Source organism: Oryza glaberrima, chromosome 9 (genome assembly GCF_000147395.1).
Source record: "Oryza glaberrima chromosome 9, OglaRS2, whole genome shotgun sequence".
NCBI lineage: Eukaryota > Viridiplantae > Streptophyta > Magnoliopsida > Poales > Poaceae > Oryza > Oryza glaberrima.
This window is the reverse complement of record NC_068334.1, coordinates 14,805,225-14,827,456: the sequence shown is the minus strand read 5'-3', so window position 1 is coordinate 14,827,456 and position 22,232 is coordinate 14,805,225. Positions and strand designations below refer to the sequence as shown.

General features: G+C 41.6%; 2 protein-coding genes and 1 pseudogene across 2 annotated transcripts; 2 read left to right on the top strand and 1 right to left on the bottom strand.

Moving 5' to 3' along the window:
* The first annotated feature begins 636 nt into the window (after positions 1–636).
* On the top strand, positions 637–4,155 carry LOC127785439 (transcription initiation factor TFIID subunit 10). The gene is made up of 6 exons (XM_052312891.1): positions 637–980; positions 1,080–1,144; positions 1,488–1,550; positions 2,133–2,190; positions 2,278–2,328; positions 3,740–4,155. Exons 1-6 carry the CDS (start codon positions 801–803, stop codon positions 3,818–3,820), a joined length of 498 nt encoding a protein of 165 aa, XP_052168851.1. The 5' UTR covers positions 637–800; the 3' UTR covers positions 3,821–4,155.
* An 8,172-nt stretch (positions 4,156–12,327) lies between these two features.
* On the top strand, positions 12,328–13,926 carry LOC127785006 (transcription factor MYB94-like; annotated as a pseudogene).
* Positions 13,927–14,548: 622 nt separating this feature from the next.
* Positions 14,549–19,286, bottom strand: LOC127785314 (glutamate receptor 2.9-like). The gene is made up of 4 exons (XM_052312751.1): positions 18,726–19,286; positions 16,714–18,002; positions 15,500–16,207; positions 14,549–15,248 (listed from the first exon to the last, which is right to left on the bottom strand). The coding sequence occupies exons 1-4, from the start codon at positions 19,039–19,041 to the stop codon at positions 14,709–14,711; spliced, it is 2,853 nt and encodes a 950-aa protein (XP_052168711.1). The 5' UTR covers positions 19,042–19,286; the 3' UTR covers positions 14,549–14,708.
* Positions 19,287–22,232: the final 2,946 nt, after the last annotated feature.

Below are 22,232 nucleotides of genomic sequence, written 5' to 3'. Positions count from 1 at the left end.
CTAGCTCATAGCTCCGTCCATCTCGTCATGGCTGCCTCAAGCTCATAGAGGGAGGGAGTCGAAAGAGAGGGGGAGGTGAAAGAAGACTGTAGGACCTGCTGACGTGGTGTAAACCGCTCAGGGGGTATAAAGTGAATGGTATTAAAAGTTAGAGGGTGTGAAATATCCGGCTTTAGAGTATTGGGTGTATCTCTACTATTATAAAAACTGAAGATGTTTTTGCTAGAATTTTGGTTTGTCATCCATATTTGAGTCAGTTTTTAAGTTCGTTCACTTTTGGAAATACAGAACCGTGTTTGAGTTAGATTTTAAGCTTATTTCCTATTGGAAGTAAGTCGTATAAGAAATCTTTTAAAAAAAACTCACATGCTAACTTCAAATTAAATACGGTCTCCTAATTGCAGCTCATGATTTTCTGAAAAAAATATCCAATCAAATTCCCACAGTAAATTTTACCGTAGCTAAACCGTATAACAACAATAAAATTAAAATAGCATTTACCCGTTGCAATGCATAGACTTTTTTTTCTAGTTTTAGACAAAAACGAAGACTTCATCGGTGTAAAATAGACTTATCCCTTTTTTTCCAAACGGGCCTGAACTCCGCCCATCCTACGCTTATTACCAAAAGGGCCGGAGTACAGCCCACCACTCCCCTCCCTCTTCCCCGCTCCTTCTCGAGCCTCCGGCGACGACGACGACTCCCGCCGCTCTTCCTGGTCCATCGGCGGCGAACTTCCCCGCCGACGTGCCAGATCTCAAACCCCACTAGCTCCTCCGGCGAAGGCGGGGGACCAGAGGATGATGGGGAGCAACAGCGCAAGCGGAGGCGGCGGTGGCGCCATGGTTCCGGGGGGCATGGGGGGAGGAGGGCCCATGGGGGCAGCCGCCGCCGGCGGCGGCGGCGGCGGCGACGGGCGGCACGACGACGAGGCGGTCCTCACCGAGTTCCTCTCCTCCCTCATGGACTACACCCCTACGGTACGGCGCCTGCCGCCCATCTTGCCCTAGCTTCCCCCTCTCTTGGGTTTCGTGTCTGATGCGGTGGTGGTGGTGGTGGTGGTGGTGGTGGTGCGGCAGATTCCCGACGAGCTGGTGGAGCACTACCTTGGCCGCAGCGGCTTCCACTGCCCCGACCTCCGCCTGTAAGCACCCCCATCTATCTCTCCAATAGTTCAATCTCTTCTCTCTTTCAGGAAGACTGCACCGTGCCTTCCAGGATGGGCCAATTGGTAGTTATTAAACTGAAATTCGTCCAGTGCCCGGAAATCACTTTGAAGAGATTTGGACTGAATTTTGCCTGATTCTTAGTACGTACAACATGGTGACAGTTAGATCTGATTGAGGCTGTTAGGATTGCATTGTAATGCAGCGTGTTGCCATTCTAGTCGAGGGAGAAAATCGCTGTATCCCTTTCAGCTTGGTGATTGTTGGTCGTCATGTGTGACAGCATGGCCTTATGAACCATAATTTTTGTGTTCTCTGCAGAACGAGGCTGGTTGCTGTAGCCACCCAAAAGTTCATTTCGGACATTGCAAGCGACTCTCTTCAGTATGTAACTTTTACTGCCTCATTCGTTTTGTTTTCCAACTTAAACGTATGTGCGATTATTTTGTTCCTTTTTAGTGGTTATCGATTCTTGGAGTCGAATTTTCGTTACCTTCAGATAGTGAATGAGAAATATGATTTCTGATGATGGTCATGAACCATGAGGTTTCTTGCATCATTCATAAATGGAGGTGTATGCAATATGCTTCATTCTTGAGATGTTGAGTAGCCTCATTTCTCCTATGCTGGCAGCTTTTTGAGATAACCATGTTGATTTTAGGCTTGTTTTCTTCATACTGTCAACTTGCATCTTCTTTGTGCTTCCTTTTTTTGTTTCTATCATCCTTCTCACATTATGACCATGGAATGAAACATCAAACATGGTATCTTATGTCTATATTGTTAAGACAATAGATTGCGAAATATGCATAACATTGATGTGGTAGGGAATCTAATTTCAGTACTGACTGAAACTTTATGTGTAAAGTCAAGCTTCTTATGGTGTTGCTTGTATCATAACTTGTGACAGTTAAAAGGTATCATGCACACTAATTTGTTCATCACATGATTATTGTCCTGAACTAGGCACTGCAAAGCCAGGGTAGCAGCACCTATCAAAGATAACAAGAGCAAGCAACCTAAGGTGGGTTTAATTGCAGTTGGTGTACCATGGTACTACTAGCATGAAATCAGTACTTTTATTTACTGGTTCAGTCATTCTGTTCTTCAGGATAGGCGTCTTGTGTTAACAATGGATGATCTTTCCAAGGCCTTGCAAGAGGTAAACCATTTTCCTGTTGAATTTAAGCTTTCCCTTTTACTGCAGCTCACCAGTTACCACTGTACTTTACGTGATTGAAGTCACAGTTTATTCAGTTTGACGTATAATTGCAATTATTAGTTTTATTAGGACTTGAATCTCTGCATTAATAAATCTACTGTAGAATGGATTTAGTTAACCTTTTTTAGACCAATGGGATTACTTGTTAATGTTTTTTTTAATGAAACAAGTAGCCAAATTGATCAGTTGTATATGCTTCACGATGCTCACGATTAATCACAATTCAGATAGACTAATCAACTCAACAATCAGTCACAGCCTACTTGTATTGGAATATTTTACCAGAAGAACAAATGGGAAACTATTTTGATCCCTTGAGGGGATGTGCCGCTTAAAAATCATCTAAACGGTTATGAAAAATTCTAGAAAAATTTGACAACACTTATACAACATATCTATACAACTTCACAAAATCTTAAGTCCAAATTCAACTCACACATCGAGATATAAAAAAAGACAAATTCAGCGTATAAATAGTACCGCACTGTTAATATCTGAATTTGTCTTTTTGGGTTCTCGATCTGTAGGTCGAATTTGAACTTTATTTTTGGTGGACTATTAGATATAATTGTACTCTACATTGTCAATTTTTTTCAGAATTTTTAACAACTATATTTGCATTGATTTTGAAAGAAAAATATATACGAGGGGACATCCCCCCGAGGGATTAGAATCCACTCCCCAGAACACATACATTATAGTACATGAAATAAGCATTTAAGCAGACCTGGGATGAGCTGGTCATATACAGGTCTATTTGACAAATGATCTTCTATGCTTTCCCTTCCCAGCAATATTCTTGGCAAATGACTGATTCAGCTATAATCACATCATGGTCAGTACACTTATGTTTACAATTCCATGGTTCAGAATCAATCTACCTTCTACACACGAAACCTCACACAAAAGGGCATCCTTGACATGTCACAATATCACATAACTCTGGACTGTAATGCTCTACAGATGAGCTATCATTATAGAAGCTTTGTGCTTTCATGAAATATGTTTGTTCCACATACTACCAATTTGAGATTTATTTTTGTTTTCTAACATGCTGGCAGCTATCAGTAGATCATCACGTCATTTGATAGAATTAGATTACCATTGTCCAGCGTTTAGTATTGTAACTCCTAATTATCCTAATTAGGCATTTATGTTTGATGCATTTTGAGAAACTGGCACTTTTTACTCCCGTGTCAAATGCCAATATAGATCACAAATGTGTACATCAAATCCTCTATGGTGGTGCAGTAAGCTGGTAACCACTGACTATAGGCTAGTAGGCTCCTTTTTACCAAACATGTATACCAATGCTTAATTTCTGATGTGCACCATACTTATTTCCTTGCAGCACGGTGTGAACTTGAAACATCCTGAGTACTTCGCAGACAGCCCTTCTGCAGGAATGGCTCCTGCGGCAAGAGAAGAGTAGACTCAACTGAACTCAAAGTGAAACCAGGGACTATGTAGGGAGCATGCAAATGAATGACCATGTCGGCATCCTTACCCAACCTTATTACAGCATGCAAATGAATGAACCTGTCAGCATCCTTACCGACCTTATTACAACCTGATGTCTGTTCCTTGATATACTATTGACCATTAGCTTGTAACTAATAGTCTAATACCACTGGTTGCTTCTGTACTTAGTATGAAGTACTATCTGTGCTGATTGATTCCTCTGTGTGAAACCTGTTTTAAATTGCCTGGTGGATCCTTGACAGCTGAAAACTAATTGACTTTGCAACATGCTATAGCTTTTCACTACTTTGTTTCTTGATGTTGCGTTGGCAAACATCATTTCTCAGTGAAAATGCAACATGCTATAGCTTTTCACTACTTTGTTTCTTGATGTTACGTTGGCAAACATCATTTCTCAGTGAAAACCGCAGGGAGGTCTGGGAGTGATCTGGGGCCTGGGAGTGATCTGGAGATCAGGTAGGTCTACCTTATCTTCTCATTATTATATTGCAGGAACACAAGTCAAATCTGCATACAATGTGTATAGCGTCTGAAATAGTGTAAGAATGCATTGCTGAAATACAAAAGGTATATCCTGTCAACTTGTCATCCAAGAGCTATTTAAGTTAACAGTGAACTTCGTGACATTGTCACACAGAAAAACCCAGGTATAAACTAAATAAAGGGCCATGATTACGCTAGATTAGTCGAGTGGGTTATTGGACAATTTAATTATTAAGATTTCATACATATGTTTTCTGACAAATAATTGTATAGTTTTCATAGCATAATAACTAACCGAAGTGTCTGTTTATGCAGCTCATTCTGTCAGCAACTTTCATGCTCTGAGTCTCTCAGAGCCATAGCCTGATAGCCACGCCCTTAAGTGGAAGGGTAAGTGTCCTTTCCCAATCATTTGTTCATTGAACATTAGTGTACCTTGCAATTGAAATTGAGTGCAAATGTTCTTGACCGTCCTCATATAGCAACATGAACCTGCAAAGGTCGGCTCATGTATACTTCAGACGGCAGTACAGTGTCGTGGTGCATGCTTGACCTTGGATTGTTAATTTGTCATACATGAAATAAATTTCTACCTGATGTTCCAAAAAGTAAGTTTATGTAATGATACTTACGAAGAAACTCGATGTACTAATTGATCTCTTCAATGCAGCTTGGATTTCTGACAGGGACCAGCCCTATTATCATAAGTAGGCCACCAACCCACCATCAGAGTATCTCAAGTTAAGAAATCTTATATGCTCTGGTCACTCTATAATTTCAATATGCATGATGGTCTACATGCATTTTAGAATATCTACCTCCTCAAGTCATCAATGTTATCACTTGTCGGAACTGGAGAATATCAGAATAACTTTGACTTCATCTTGGGTATATTTCTGTGATGACCATATAGGAGTATTTAACAAAACATGGCCGGTGCAATTATATTATTGAAGATTAATCTAGATGGTTACTGATGTGAAAGTGATCATGTTTGAGTAGACACTGTTCAAGGATCCCCTGGTTGAAATTCCTGAGGTTTACAGCGATTGGTTTACTGTTTTTCACTGCGTCACTTTTGATTTCGCACTCAAGACAAGTAGCTGCGTCACGTTCGTTTGGTTTGCGTTGACTGTCACATCAAAATGAGTTAAACACTTAAAGAACGTGATTAACACTGTAAGTAATTTTCATGACGATCGTAGATACTCACAGCTCGTAAGTTTCAACACAAGGAGTACCTAAAGTAATGATTTCGATCAGCAACTAGTACTGGATAGTTGACCATGTCCTTGAGTTGTGGCAAGTTTATTTTGAATAGTCACATAGCCTATTTGGATTAATTTCTAGTTACATAGCAGCTAAACTTGAAGAGCTGTTGCTCATTTGTCGGTAAAATAAAAACCACAAAGGCTAGAAAAGAAAAGGGAGAGATCTTACTTAGCTGCACACTGGTCCATTTATTATTATTGGTGATTGATTTGCGATTAATTTGAGCTTATCCTAACAGGGCCTTATTTTGTCTGCCATTATTGACAAGATTGTGCAAATGACAGCTTGCTGACAACAGCAAGTATAATTAAACAATAGCAAAGCACGCCTTGGATTCCTAAATCCAAACACAAAGGCAATCAAGGCAAAAAAACAAGGGAGAAAAAAACACCCACATATCCTGCTACTTTACCCTCTGATTGCCTACCCCCTCAAAACCTTACTTAGCAAAAGTCTTCCTTCTTTCTCTAATCACCTTTTAGTACTTGACACTATCATATATTATGGTCTCCTTGCACACATTCCTTTCTGGAAAGTTTTCCAAATGATCCTTGCCTTTACAGTGCAATCTACCTCTCATTTCAATCCCAAACCTGCAGGTCAATGTGGGGCTCTTTTGTGCCGGCCGGCATCAGGGAAATTGTGCAGCATCTTAGGGTGTTCTCATTAGGTGTTCTTTGCGATGCTGGTAAATTGGTGTGAAGCTGGAGCAACTTGGATTATGATTCTTGTTTCCTTTTGTCTTCAAAGAATGTGTAGGGTGTCTACAAAGAATGTGTAGGTCGCATTGAAAAAACCGTGGCATGAAAAGTGGTGTAGAGGTTCTGGGTCATGTTGATTACCTTTTCTTTGAAAAGGGAAAAAATGTAGTTATTTTTCAGATAATAATTCTCTGTGCATTTAAAGTTTTAGAAAAATTAACATGCTACGATCAGAGAAATTTGACCATGGTCAGTGTCTGGAGTATATAGCTTGCTACGAGCAACGAAATTTGACCAAAATTATCAGAGCATAATAATATCGCTCCATCGTTTATCACATCATGCTGCTAATTTGGGGCAGCTAATAAATTGCATGCATGTTGACTTGAATTAGATTAATTGGTATAATTGTCGATGACATTGGTTACAACGACATGGTAACTGATTTGTCACGGTTTTTCCTAGCTAGGTTATTCGTCTCTTGGTGAAGAAAGTGATAGTAATCTTGTCTGGTGAGATCCGGTCATTTGTAAAAAGGAAAATAAAAAAGCTTGAAAATTTGTCACATGGCCGGAATATATGTACAAACGTCTTTTCGTAATGGTTGGATATATGCGTGTCCATAGGACAAGTGGCTAACTGGAACATGTATGTAGACATACGTACACGTAACAAATCATTATTAGCAAGAGCCGTACCTAAAATTTTTGGACCTGATGCTAAACACAAAATAAGAGTAATTCACTATAAATTATGTATGTATATTAAATAGAGTTTCATAATTAGATCCACTTTTCAGTTAGCAGCAGGGCATCTACAATTAATCTGTTGGGAGGGATCTCCACTGTCTCTACTCCTTACTTAATCCACATCGTGGTTAGACATCGTCTATGCACAAATAGGAGAGTTGGAGATCTACCAAACACACTCCTTTATCTAGCTATGCATCTGTGCTACTGAGCGAGTAAGAATCGTGCACAACTGTTGGGGAGATGGATTTTCATCCTTTGAGGAACATCCCTTCTTTTCTAGCATGCCGCCTAATAGTCATTAAAATATTTGAAAAACATGGATAACATAGATCAATATAAAAGATACCATTCCACAAACATGCAAAGCCAAATTTCATTTCTACACTTTGAAAAAAACAAATTAAACTAAAAAATTGTCATCGAACACGTGTATATGATTGCTTGTCAGATATAAGGAGAATAGGCCTGTTTTAGCCAAATCAGTGGAAGAAGAGAGAAACTTGAAAAAAAAATATAATGAGTAGGTTGTAATTAAAACATATTGGAATGTCGAAGTGGATTGAACAAAAATAATTTTGGGGCACCTCTAATTCAACCAGCAATAGTTACTTTTTTTTTTCCAATTACTCGGAAGACATAAACACACCCACACCACCACCACACATTCATACATATGAATAGGTCTCTCAGCCTCTTAGGCTTGCTTTGGTACAACTCTTGATCTTATATCTTAATTTGTTGGATAAAGTTTGTATAGTGGTTTGACATTTTATAATTCCTATAAGACATGAACAATGACTCATTCAAATGCTATGGGGGTGATCTCAAAAACATAAGTCCCCTCTAGGGACTTATGTTTTTGAGAGAGGGGCTACTCCCAAACACCCCCTATAAATATAATAACAGATCTAGATTCATATATTTTTAGAGCTAGAAATACCTAGCTATAAAGATTCTTGGATCTGAAGCTATGCCAAAAACGACCTTAGCACATGCTTTTTGAGCGACAAAATCCTTGGCCTCACTATTGAAAGTATATATACCCATATATGCGTTAAGAAAACATTTAACCCCTCTACATAGTGCATGCCCAAATATCCATTCAGTTCCCTCCCACTGCATTCCACCATAGTGATGCCACATGTACTTCACCACCTCCCTCTTCTTCTGGACACCCTTCTCACGACGCCATAGCAGCCACCTTGTGATTCGATAGAGAAGAGAGTAGTTGGATTGGGGATGAATCCGGACCAGAGGGGCTAAACCGCTAAATGCTTTTTTTTTTTACCATGGTGCCTTTTGGAGGTGGCTGAACTAAAATTTTCATCCAATGTAGTACAACCACTTTAGCCCCTAAGACTAGTAAAATGTGTTCTCGATCTGTTGTTATACATTAAACCATGATTACGGATCTAAATGTGATTTTTTTAATATTATGAATCTAAGTGATATCACGGTATAAGTTAAAAAGGACCGGTAATGTACGAGACCATAGTGTGTAGAGTGTACGTCTCCACATGCGCACACACCATCACATGTACTGATGTACACGTCTCTTAGAGTTTCCTTCAAAACAAATACTCCCTCCGTTTCACAATGTAAGTCATTCTAGCATTTCTCACATTCATATTGATGTTAATGAATCTAAACATATATATCTATCTAGATTCATTAATTAATATGAATGTGGGAAATACTAGAATGACTTATATTGTGAAACGGAGGAAGTAGCTAAAATTAAAGGTGAAAATCTGGGATGATAATCGGATTGGGTTGTGAATAATGCCCTGTATAGCCGTATAGGTGATGCACCTCTGTCCGATTGGGTTGATGGCATCAAATCCGTGCCATCCGTACTTTGCGACGTTTTTAGACAAAGAATCGTCAAAATAATCAGTAGTGGTGTACTAATTAACAGGCGCCGCAGGAACTTAATTAGTGCGCTGCATCTTATTTTCTCACTGCATTTGTCGCGAAAAGACGTCGGCACCTCGATCGATCAGCTTAGCTTTTTGATCTGCAGCTCATATTAGCCAATGTTCTCTTATTGATTAGGAATATATAAAGCTTAATTAATTGCTTAATTAACCTTTTTCCTTTTTGTCACAAGGGTTGACGAAACTTCACACCCTTTCACAGATGACGGGCACTTTGATTAGCTCTGCATGCTTGACCAGAGCTCTAATTATGCAGTCTAATTTAAAGTGTATGATGGTGATCAAGTATTTTTAATATACATACAGTGGCAGATAATGACACTGTGCGTATGATGACATTTGTTGAGGGAGATAGATCGAATGGTGAGATATGTTTATCACTGAAAGTTGCCATATATATAATTAACAGATAGGATTGTTAACTTAGTTAATTTTCCAGTTACTCAAAGTTCTCTTCCCCTATGTATGATCTTCCCTAAACTAAATTATAACATGCATATCTCAGTCCATATTTAGCTAGCCAGCTGAGTACTGTACTCTGCCTGTACTACTGCAAAACTTGCATGTGATGATGCTCCTAATGATTAAGAAAATGGTAGTTAATTAAGTTGATGCAGCCATCGTTGCATGCGCATTTGTATATGCTAGATTGGTCATGATGCTTCCAAATGATAAGGGTTTGGTTTTATACATGTGTAATCGGCAATATAAATAGGCATTGTTGTCGACGATTTATTGGCGTACGGACGCCGCTGACTTCTGCCTTTCGTCGATGCGTATAAATATATGTACTTATACGTAGATTGTCATGAAAATGAAAATACTGTCAGTATTCTGATAGTTATATATGTCTGACCTGACCCGATGCTGAGGCAAGATGTGCATTAATTTATATCCGGATAAATTAAGAGGTGTGCAGATAATCATAAATTTTTCCACATGTGAAAGATTTATACAATTTGTTAATTTAACAACATACATATGCTACCTCCGTTACAAAGTATAATAACTTATGACTGTGAATCTGACCAAATACTACTTTAGGAGGGTTTATAATTTCATTTTACATATTTACGTCAAGGGCATCGGAACTTTTACTAAATTTAAACAATTTTTTTTTACTGAATTTGACTAAATTAAAGAAAATAAAAATTTTGGGCGAAATAGTTTTGTGTGGGGTGGGGACTGGGGACCTGAAATTTTGGATATTTTGAACCAAAATTTTAAACACTGGTAGTTTTGTTTTATTTTATTTCTAAAATAGAACTTTGCTCTCGTCGGCATGTATATGTGTATATAGTACCTACACCGGTCACACTCCGGAGTCCGGCCGGATCGACTCTGCTATGTCAACGGCATATAGTAAAAGTTGCATTACAAAAGTGTTTGTCTTTTACTGAGATTAATATATAGTGAGATCATAGGCCTTGCCTGATGTTCATACGTAATTCATACATGACACCCTGGGATATATCTGTCGTTAATTTGGATGTTCATAGTCTTCAAAACGAGATATTTTTATGGTTCTCGCAAAGAAATACTCCATCCGTCTCATATTAAATACATCTATGAGTTTCCGTGTCCAACTTTGATCCATCCGTCTTATTTGAAATTTTTTTATAATTAGTATTTTTATTGTTATTAGATGATCAAATATGAATAGTACTTTGTCTATGGCTTATATTTTCTATTTTTTTAAAAAAAATTAAATAAGACGGACGATTAAAGTTGGACACGTAAACTTATGGCCGTGCTTAAAATAGGACGGAGGGAGTAGAGGGGTACTCCCTCCATCCCATAATATAAAGCACACACGTATTTTAAGATTCAACATTTAAAACATTTGACCAACATTTAGTATAATATGAAATAAATTTTATTCGTTAAAAATTATATCATTAGATTGAGATTTAAATTTACTTTCATATGGTTATAATTTTCTTGCCAGAAGCCTTATAGAATATGAGAAATTATAAGCTAAAGATTACTTTTGGAGACCGTGCTAACTTTGACCGCGCCTTATATTATGGGATAGAGGGAGTATATCATAGTGTTAAATAAGAGGCATATACCTTCTGATCTAAACATTGGAAATATCTATGCTATATATACAATTACCTCAGGATTTTTTTTAAAAAAAACTTTATCTCATTAATAGTCAACTTTTGGATAGAGAAAGTACCACACAATGCATTCTAAGATGAAGTGATTCTAGTAAGGAGGAAGTAAAAATTTAGAAATAACGCCTTCAAATTGGACCATCCAGGTACATTGGGTATTTCATTTCTACTCCAACACCTCCCTCCTATGTCGAGGCGCTCTCTCAGGTCTCAAAATGTGCAGTACAATTTAATTATATCAGCCAAAAAATTGAACTCGAGACCTTAAGTTGTAAGGCCACATTTAGATGCAAGCATCGGACTGTTCATTCAAAACTTTAAGCTAATTAGGAAAAAGGACAATTCACTTATATTTATTTCAACACTAATACATTTAGCAAAATGTGCTTCAAAATATATGGGTTGTCAGAATTGCCTAGGTATAGCATGATGGTTAAAATCCAACCAGGAGTGTTTTTTTGACATAGAAATCCAACTCGAGTTCATCCAGCCAATAATGTGACAAGTCCGGGTACAGCACGCAACAGAGAGAAAAAATGGCCTTTGGGAAGTAAGATTGATAAGCGTTGTGAAATTGGCATGCAATTTTCAAACACATATATAGGCCACAAAAGTTTACCCTCTATCTGCCTGTTACATTATTAATTCAGAAACGGGAATTAATTAAAGATACTAAATTAATGCTCATTCTAACATGGCCTATAAATTGTCATGTTAATCGACAAAAAAAATGCACCATTTAGTCGCAATGGGTCCATAATGTAGTGTAGAGATAAATCAATACAATAATATACTACAAAGTACGAAGGTGTTTTATTTATGAAAACACAAGTCAATAGTTGTACACAAATAAAAAATGCGTACAATTATGTAATTGAGTTATATATCAACTTTGATTTTCATTCTAGAATCTATAGCTCTGCTTAAAAAAATTGTTAGTTGCATATTTATCATATCTTTCTGTAGTTTTAAACAGTACTCTCCACACAACACATGCCCTGCAATCGACAACACGACCCAACTAATAGAAACTATTATATAGTATAACAAATATTTCTTTAATTACCTCCCCTAATTAATTCGATTATAATGGTATAAGCATCACATCAAGTCTCTACAAGATGGCCTAATACAAAACACACTTTCTTTCTCCCGCTTCAACATCAGGTCTCCTTGCTATAAAACCCCCACCCTCACCTCCCGCCACCATGTCCACCCACCGGCACTGCACCGCCGCCGCCGCCGCCGCCGACAACGACGACCCTGATCATCAACGGAGACGGCTAGCTAGCTAGTAATAATAGTATACGCCGAGATGGGCAGGGCGCCGTGCTGCGACAAGGCGACGGTGAAGAAGGGCCCGTGGGCGCCGGAGGAGGACGCGGCGCTCAGGGCCTACGTCGACGCCCATGGCACCGGCGGCAACTGGATCGCCCTCCCCCACAAGATCGGTACGTGTCGCGCGCGACGCCGCCGCCTTGAGATGACCGTGTTGATGAGTATATGGCTGATCGCTCACCGGCCGGAGTTGGTGGTGGTGGTGTACGCAGGGCTGAACAGGTGCGGCAAGAGCTGCCGGCTGCGGTGGCTCAACTATCTCCGGCCGAACATCCGGCACGGCGGCTTCACCGAGGACGAGGACCGCCTCATCTGCAGCCTCTACATCGCCATCGGGAGCAGGTACGTATATAGTGGACCGGACGAACACCTTTCCATTTCCAACCACTGCGACGACCTGCTCGATCGATCATGGCCAAAAGCTAAGCTAATCGATCGGTGATCATGGCAGGTGGGCGACCATCGCGGCGCAGCTGCCGGGGAGGACGGACAACGACATCAAGAACTACTGGAACAGCAAGCTCAAGCGCCGCCTGCTCGGCGGCGGCCGCCGGCCGCGGGGCGCGCCACCGCGGCTCGTGCTCTCCGGCCCGGGCCCAGCTGTAACCGCCGCCACGTCGCGCAACGCCATGGCCGCGTCGGCGATCGAGCGGATGCAGCTCAGCGTGCGGCTGCGCCGCCTGGAGGCCGCGGCGCCGCCGCCGCCGCAGCCCTTCACCTTCTACGGCAGCAACAACCTCGCCGCGCCGCCGTGGCAGCCGCCTATCTCCCCGGCCGCGAGCGGCAGCTCGGAGATGCCACGGCGGCTGCATCACCACCACCCCTCCGGCGCCGCCGCTACCTCGAGCTACTCCGGCCTGATCAGCAGCTGGTCGTCGTCTCGCTCCCACATCATCCACGACGCTTGGCTCGACGCCTCCTCCACCCCGCCGCTGTCGACGACGAGCATGGGCGACGCCGCCACGACGACGACGACGACGGCCGGCGGGGAGAGCTCGAGCTCGACGCCGACGGTGAGCACGGCCACCACGCCGTTCATCGGCGGCAGCATCGACATGGAGGACGAGATCGACATGCTGCTCCAGCAGATCAGGTGCTTCGATGAGAACGGCGACGACGACAACGACCAACGGCTGATCGTCGGCGACGAGGCCGCAGCCGGAGCAGAGAACTACCTCAGGGCATTGATAGACGAGGCAGCGGCGAACGGCTGCGATGTCGGCGTTGGCTCCTGGAGCTCTTGCTCTACTCCAGGAGTGGACTCCGTGTTCCATGAGTATGCTCAGCTAGACTACGGACAGTATAATTAATTAATTTCGTAACCACACGCTGCGTGTTATTATTCTACAAATGTTTATTATGCAACTGTGAAGATATAATATCCGAAGGAAATGTCTATGTATATTTTGACACATGTTCTTCCCCAAATCAGTCGAATTTTGAGCCGTCTCCATCCAACTGTCGAATTGTTAATATCTACTCCTCAAGATGAACGTGGATTGGGTTTTTTTAGAGAGAGAGAGAGAGAGAGTATGTATATGTCGAATTTTGAGCTGTCCGATCTCCATCCAACGGTTTAGATTCGTCCAACTGTCGAATTTCGGATATCTATGTATATATATGTTGACACATGTTCTTCCCCAAATCAGTCGAATTTTGAGCCTCCGATCTCCATCCAACGGTTTAGGTTCATCCAACTGTTGAATTGTGAATATGCATGTGTGCAAATTCAGTGGTTTCTATTCTGAATACCTTGACATGGTTTATGCTTATCATGCTACGTCAATGCTGAAGAAAAAGAAAGACGTGGTTTTAGATATGGATATGAGTTTGTTAATTATCCCCTTGGACGCATGCTTAGCCTAGTTTGAGGCCTCTGGATTATCTGTTATTCCATGAAGTTGTAGGATGTAGATGTTACCTTTGGGTTAGGTTTGGGTGACATGAGCTTTGTCGTTTAATTACCAGCAACCGTGTACAGACATACAGTGCCAACACTAGCTGTGTAGCAAGTGGCATTGCCGACCTAATTTGTGAAAAGAAATCATAGGTACAGGTTGGTGCTAGTACTCTACTTCAGATGAAACTGCAGGCAGCAGATATATATTGACAATCAAATGAATCAATAATTACAGTGAATCAGTGATCAGTTATGTACTCGTTCTTGATCTTGTTGAGTGCTTCTGTTTCAGAAGGATGGTGTTCAAGTTTGCAAGAGATGGAGAAACTAATCCATTATTGCCCCCTCTCTGAATGCATGTATGCAAAAGATGGTGGGTCAGGGCCCTGAACAAAATCTTCTCTATCTTCTTCTCTTACGCTCTCCACATCACTGCCTGAATCAACATTTTCGATAATGTGATGATCAGGTGTGCTCCATGGAGTATCAGCTGTAGTGTTAGCATTTGACACTGCTGGCTCATCCAATTGTGGAGCATTAGGTCTATCACCCTCATGGAATATCTTTAGGAGGATGGCAAACCATCCACACCATAAACTCTGACTACTGCTGGCGCTGCTCAAATCATGCCGATGATTATAGAGGGTTATGACAACATGTAGGAACAGTGCCAGCAGTGAAGATGCTCCAGTGATGATGAACAGCCCAAGAAAGCTGCGTAGTGTAAGGCTGCTTGAAGTTTGGGAGTCATCTTTGTCAGGGCATGTTCTATTGTTGTACAATTCTCTCTCCAGTTGGGCCATTCTGTTGCTTGATGTGAAGTTCAATATTCCCCTTGAAATCTCAGCAGTGAGCGGGGAGCCTAGAGGGAATGCCTGCGGGAGTAGAAAAGAAATGAGGATTGTAACAGGTGTTGATGGTTAAATTGCCAGAATGAAGCTGAAGTGATTGCATTTATCATTTAACTTTTCGCTTTAAAAATGGTACAAAAATACTTAGGGAACCCAAAGAATTTAGCTGAATATAAAAAGGAAGTCTAAGAAAACTAGATTGCAATATCATAAACTAGATATAGTGCCAAAGTTAATGCGGTAAAACAATGTGAATAAGGTGCTTAGTTACTTACAAAACCAAATCCATCGAACTTGTAAGTTGGGCCAACCATAGTATAGTTGTGGCAATACTTTGAAAGAAACACCTTAAGGTATGGTATCTCATCGACAACTACAGCAACTCTACCAGTTGATAGAGCCTCGTTGTATTCATCAGGAGAGTCAAGGGCAATCAACTTTGATTCGTCAATTTTCAACCTTTTCAAAAGCTCAGGCATGAAAGAATCATTGAGGTAGCCAACGTTGGCCCCTTTCCTGATGACTTCGTCTAAATTGGTGACTGTTGGCTGAAGTTGTTCCACTGTGAGAATTGAGCTCAAGCTTGCAGTATAACTCTGCTGCAATATCAGCACCACGAAAAGCCAAATAACTAACAAAACTCTTGATAAATTGTTCACAATCTTTTGCCGATGAGCAAAAACAAGTGTGGAGAAGGCGAAGTAGAAGACAGATCCAATTTGATTGACTGGTGGTCCTCTGAAGTCTTCATTTGTTCTGTGCTCAATAAACCAAACTACAAAACCTGTTAAGACAAAGAAGGCCGCAGTTCCTAACCATAAGTCAGCTGTTAATGGCTGCAGAAACGTCCATGCAGTCTTCTGTCGCTGGTCCTGGACTGGAACTAGCATGCGCACTCCTGACTCAGTATAAGGAAGAGTGAAGTCCACATATAAAGATCGGTTGGCCAAGATTGTTATATCACCAACTGCTGCATCGAAGTCCTGCCAGAAGATCACACAAGTTGATGGAGAAAATAAGTTAGAAACTGTAAGTCTTTACTGGTTTGTACTGCAGAAAATAACACTAGTGCACTACTAAACACCCAGGAAATGCAAGGATTCACCTACAAACTAAGAGGGACACTTTTTCTTTCCTTGGGATTCATCAGGACAGTAATTATATGCTTTTCCTGATTGGAGCTGGCCGCAAAACTAATTAATAATTGAGAATTACTAAGATGTAAGAGCAGGTGGCAGTTTAGGCATATCAGCTGGTGAATTAATGTGAGACAACTGAGCCCCCAAATAATAAAAAACATCTACTACAAAATTCTACTCTATGAAATCTTATACCTGTCAATATACTAAAAAATAATGGTCACTTAAATACTTAACAGTGGTTCTGCATACTTGAGGAGAGCAATAAGGAAAGCATAGTGCAGGTAAGTCCATATTATTTTTGATAATCTACAAAGAGCAAAGTGTAAGAAAGAAAAACCCATGCTTACCTTCTGATAAACTTTGTAGATAAGTTCATCGTAAGTTCCATTACTTTCCCCCTTTCCATTTCCAAACTCCACATAGTCATGGGGTATTTTGTAGGGTAATCCATTAAGAACTTCCTCGAATACCTCAATGCAGAGTCCTGTGAAATTATCTTTTTCTTTCTTTATAAAACCAGAAAACCCAGGTTTTGCAGGCACGCCTATTTTGAGTGTTTTATTCATTGGAAAGAGCCACCCCCTTGGTACAGTTGTTTCTCCTCCTGGCCATATGATTTCATTAACATCAGCTTTCGTATTTAGACCCCTGGAAATGTTAAATTCTGGTGTCCAAAAACCAACTACTCTTTGCTCCTCCCCAACTATATTTATTATCTCATAAGTCATCGATAGCAAATGCATGTCTTGAAACTGAAATTTCCCACTCATGCCTTGGAAATCAATATTCAAGAGTGTGCTCTGGAGTTTCTTAGCAGCATTTGAAGTATTGATCCTGTCAAAATCAGTCGACCCGTTGTTTTTTTCAGACAGAAGAAAGTCTGAGTTAACATATCCAGCCTTCTCTGCTGCTAACGCTAATGCCCACACAGTGTCATATGCGTAGAGACCAGATATTGTGGGCTCACTCAATGTGGTGCCTGGATTTTCAGACTTATACATCTTGCGCCATCTCTGCCTGAAGTTTTGAAGTTGTTTAGTATCATTAACATAAGGTTTCATCCCAATAACTCCTTGCATCACATCAAATGCAGGAGAACCAACTACATCAAAGATGTCTGTTAAGCCATAAGCTGCAATCCAGACAAAGCCCTGGCCCATCATCCCTTCATCCTTGGCATGCTTGAATAAACTAAGAGCTAGCTGATACGACATGCGCACGACAAATACGCTTGTCCATTTTTCCTTTAAGCTTAAGACGACTTTCTTTATGTCATCAGCTCCAGCTGACGGGTGTATCTTGCACCTGTGGGTAACACGGATCTCGGCATTCCTTAGGGCATCAACAAGGTCAGGAATGAATCTTGTATTGGAGTCATCATCTTCGATGACAGGGATGACGTCCCTCCAATTGAATCTTTGAACAAGCGACGCGATAGCTTCTGCTTGTGAGGAGTCGTTCCATGCCGTCCTGATGAAGTATGGAGTTTGGCTGGCCGTTCGACATGGGCTATTTGCAGAGAATGAAACAACAGGAACCGATGATTTTTCCCCAAGCTCCGCGAGAAATTTGGCCTGTGCTGATGTCTGTGGCCCAACGATTGCTTGCACATGGACATTTTTCAGTAGATCGACACCTGCAACATCGGTTATACTAAAAGTTAAAAGAACATTTTTACAAGAAAAGGCTCAGTATGTAACAGCTGCAAGTAGTACTGCCACTAAAAATCTGAACTACCCTATTCAATCCTCATCAGACAAGTGAAATTGGCTCTGACCCCTGCAATGCATCGGTTAATTTGCTGATCTATTCCAACACAAAGGTTTAGATTACACAGTTTATTTTTCTCCTGTCAAGAGAAAACCAAGAAATCCTCCGGGCGCATGGTTGCCAGCGAAACAGTAACTCCTAGATGGGGACGCGGCGAGGGCTACACAGCTCAAAAAACTCATCTGATTTAACTGCCGCGACAGGATTGGGGGAAGAAGAAGCAGGATAACCTTCTCGATCGCTACGGCCGCGGCGCGCGGCGACGCGGAGCCCGGAGCGCGGGAGGGGCGCCGCCACCCCGGCCGCCGGAGCTCCGGAGCCGGAGGCGAAGCTCGCCTCCGCTGGAAGATGTGGGCTCGCCGCAAGCCCAGCAATCCTATGCTACTGGACGGTAGAAGGCCCATGAAAATGTCTGGTCCATTTACGGCCCAACAAGCGGGCAGCCGCTGCTCCGACTGAGCGGCGGCGTCGTCGTCTACCTCCCGCTCGCTGGCGGCGAGGAACGAAAAGCGGCGGTGGAATGGGAGGAGCGCGGAGCGCGGAGCCCGGAGGACGGCCTAGCTAACTTACGGGGAGAGAGCGAGCGCACCTGCGGAGGCGGCGTCGACGGCGTCGAGGCGGGTGTCCCGGAGGTGGAGCCTGAGCGCGGTGGTGTAGCTGGCGCGCTCCTCGTCGGCGTAGAAATCCTCCACGGCGAGCTCCATGCACGCCCAGCTGATGTTCCCCAGCCACGTCCTCCTGTCCAGGATCACCCCCACCTCCACCCTCCTCCGCCGAGCAGCCGCCGCACCTCCTCCTCCTCCATCGACGACCACATCCACTCCCCGAACGCCCAACGAGAAGATCATCAGCAAGAGGACGACGACGAGCGGCATTACGAAGGCTAATCTTGCTCCAGCTTCCATGGACAACGACCCTAAAAAGCTCAGCTACTCTACTACTACTACTTGCGAAGTGAGCAATGGCTGCAGAATGAAAATCATTCCAGTTCCAGATACCCAAGAAAACGATCGCTCGCGTCCATATATTTTCCTCCCAACTTCTCAGCAAGCTAGAAACGGCTTAGCTCAGATGCATTATTCAACAATTCAAGCATGCATGCACGCAAACGGTCAAGCTAGCTAGCCACCGTAGCAGCATGGACCATGGAGATGGCGCGCCTCAGCTCGCTGGGGGTAAACGCGTATGGGAAGGGAAGGAAGCGTGATGGGGCAGCACAGCTACAGCATGCAGCAGATAGGGTTGGGGAATTGGTCAAAGTCGCTGTTGCGTTGTACGCCGCGGCCTCCGCGCGTTGTTCGTCGCCGCGCGGCGCTGTCTGTCTGTCTGTCCGTCCGCCGGTTTCACTGACCGCCTGACCCGACGGAACAGAACAGTAATCTCTCTAAATATCGTAGGATTGCTGAAACATGCTCCCTCCGTTTCACGATGTAAGTCATTCTAGCATTTCCCACATTCATATTGATGTTAATGAATATGATAGTTCATTAACATCAATATGATACTATCTAGATTTATTAATATTAATATGGATGTGGGAAATGCTAGAATGACTTACATTGTGAAATAGAGGAAGTAAATACTCCCTTCGCCCCAAAATATAACAATTTTTGGTTGAACATATCCTCCTGTGCAGAATTATAGTATTATCCACCCAAAAGTTATTATGTTTTGGGTCGGAGGGAGTACTACATAACAATATACCGTTCTAACGGAATAGGCAATGTCATAATGACGTTTGCATAAAACTTACAAGGTATCATGTCTTATACCGAAGATACGATGATGACATCAGCATGGTACTTATGTATTAGATATGATATCAACGGAGAATTTGATTCTAGATCCGAAACCTATGATACCTATGCTGATGCTGATATGGCTCTGGTATCATTCTAATGTCAACATGGTACCTAAGTATCTGATATGATATACCTATGAAGTGTCATATCTGATATCGTAGATATTAAATCTAGAATCTATAAGGTATCATGCTGATATAAGTTATTCCGTTGAAACGGTATACCGTTATATAGTCTTTTTCACTTGCTGAAAGGGTAGCACGCCACGTCGCCACCTCATCGTCTTTTTTACTCAAAATCACCCTACACTTCTGGCTAATTGCGTTCCAGTTTTAGTTACCATCAGCCGTTCGATCTTAGGCTAGGATTGGCTGTTTTTTTCCGAGCTATAGGATCAGCGAAGCAGAACTGGACAGTCCAGTCGTCCAGATCCCTCGAGTTAGTACAAAACACCGGGGATTACCGTGGTTGCGTGCTTGGATCAGAATGAGGGGCGGTTGAAATAGTCAGAGCCCTGACCCCTGAACGTGTGTGTGAATGTGAACAGGTGTACGTGCTGCATTCGCCGGAATGGCTTGAATTGAGTCTCCGCATCAGGACGGGCTCTAATAATAGTGTTTTTTTTTTGTTTGAGATGAAAGTTTTGTTTTTACGAAACTCTTCAGTCCTCAGTCTTCAGTCTTCAGTCTTCAGTCTGTTGCGGACTTAGGCTGTGGCTGTGTTTAGTTCGGCTCAAAGTTTGGAATTTGGTTAAAATTAGAGACGATGTGACTGAAAAGTTATGTATGTATGAAAAGTTTGATGTGATGAAAAGTTGGAAGTTTAGAAAAAAAAACTTTGAAACTAAACACACCCTGTTTAGTTTCTGAAATTGGGGAGAAGTTTGGGGAAAGTTGGTAGTTTGGAAAAAAAATTAGGAGTTTATGTGAGGCTGTGTTTAGTTCATACTGAAGTTTGGAAGTTTGGTTGAAATTGGTACGATGTGATAGAAAAGTTGTGTGCGTATGAAAGGTTTGATATGATAGAAAGTTGGAAGTTTGGAAAAAAAAAACTTTGGAACTAAACAGGGTTTTGGATGTGATGTGATGTGATGGAAAGTTGAGAGTTTGGGGGAAATTTGGTGTGAACTAACAGGGTCTTATACCCGTTCTTTTCAGCTTACTCACGATATTATTACTCTGTTTCAAACTCCGACGAAGAAAAAAAGCAGAGTAGTCCAAAATGTCCCGGTCCCAGTCATATTTCCACATGGCACTAACGCTCACATACTTCCTTCCGTCTATACGGTCAAATCGCTGTAGTCTCTGCATATCAATCGATCATTCCCTCCCTTCCCTTCTGGTGCAGAAACACAGGATGATAGGAAGAAATTGCCGTGGTTATTGGTTGCTTAACGCCTAGTAGGCTAAACATGAAACGGTCAGAAAAACAAAAGTCAGAATTTTACAAACTCAGAGACGTGTTAATCTCTGACGCGCGCAAGAACACCTGAATTTTTCTACAGCGTCAGTTTCGCACGGAAGCGACTGAACGGTAGTCCAGCGGCTTGGCCGGTAGGAAACCAAATTTTGGCGTTGGCATCACGTAGTCGAATTTTCTCCATCGCAAACGACTTGAATGAATATATCAAGAAATCACTTAAATTGCCGGCCATTGAAAAAAAATATATGTATACTTCCTTGCGACCTGCAAGTCGTAACAGTGACTGATTCTTAAAAGAAAATTAAGTCATATAGTAATCTGAAGGAAGTTTGTTAATTTTGATGGGCCATTTTTCATATCTTATACTGAGAGATGCCTAGCCCAGCCCAGCATAGGAGGATGAATTTTGAGCCCAAACACATATATATTGGGTATTACAAGGGTTTTCCTTACCATTGGTAATAACGCGGTTATCGCCGTAACCACGCTTATTGTAGGGGTACGATAGGGGTTATTGGCAGTAGGGTTTGATAAATTTTGTCCAAATTCAAAATTCTGAAAAAATCGAAAAAAATTGTGGATGTAATTCTTGATTTGAAGCAATTTAATCGAATTTTTCTTAAAAAGAGTAAGATAAATTCAAATTTAAGGGCAAAACCGAAAGTACATTAGAAAAATAGAAAAAACGAAAGTACATTAAATTGTTATTGAATTATTATGCTATGAAAATTTGAATTGCTTCAAAGCCTACAATAATGCTGGATTTTTGTATTTTACACCCAAAAGGTAGGTTCACGAGTATCCTATATATTCTTCTAATTATCTCCATTTTCTACAAACATTTAAGTGTTTTTTTAATTTTTTGCTACACA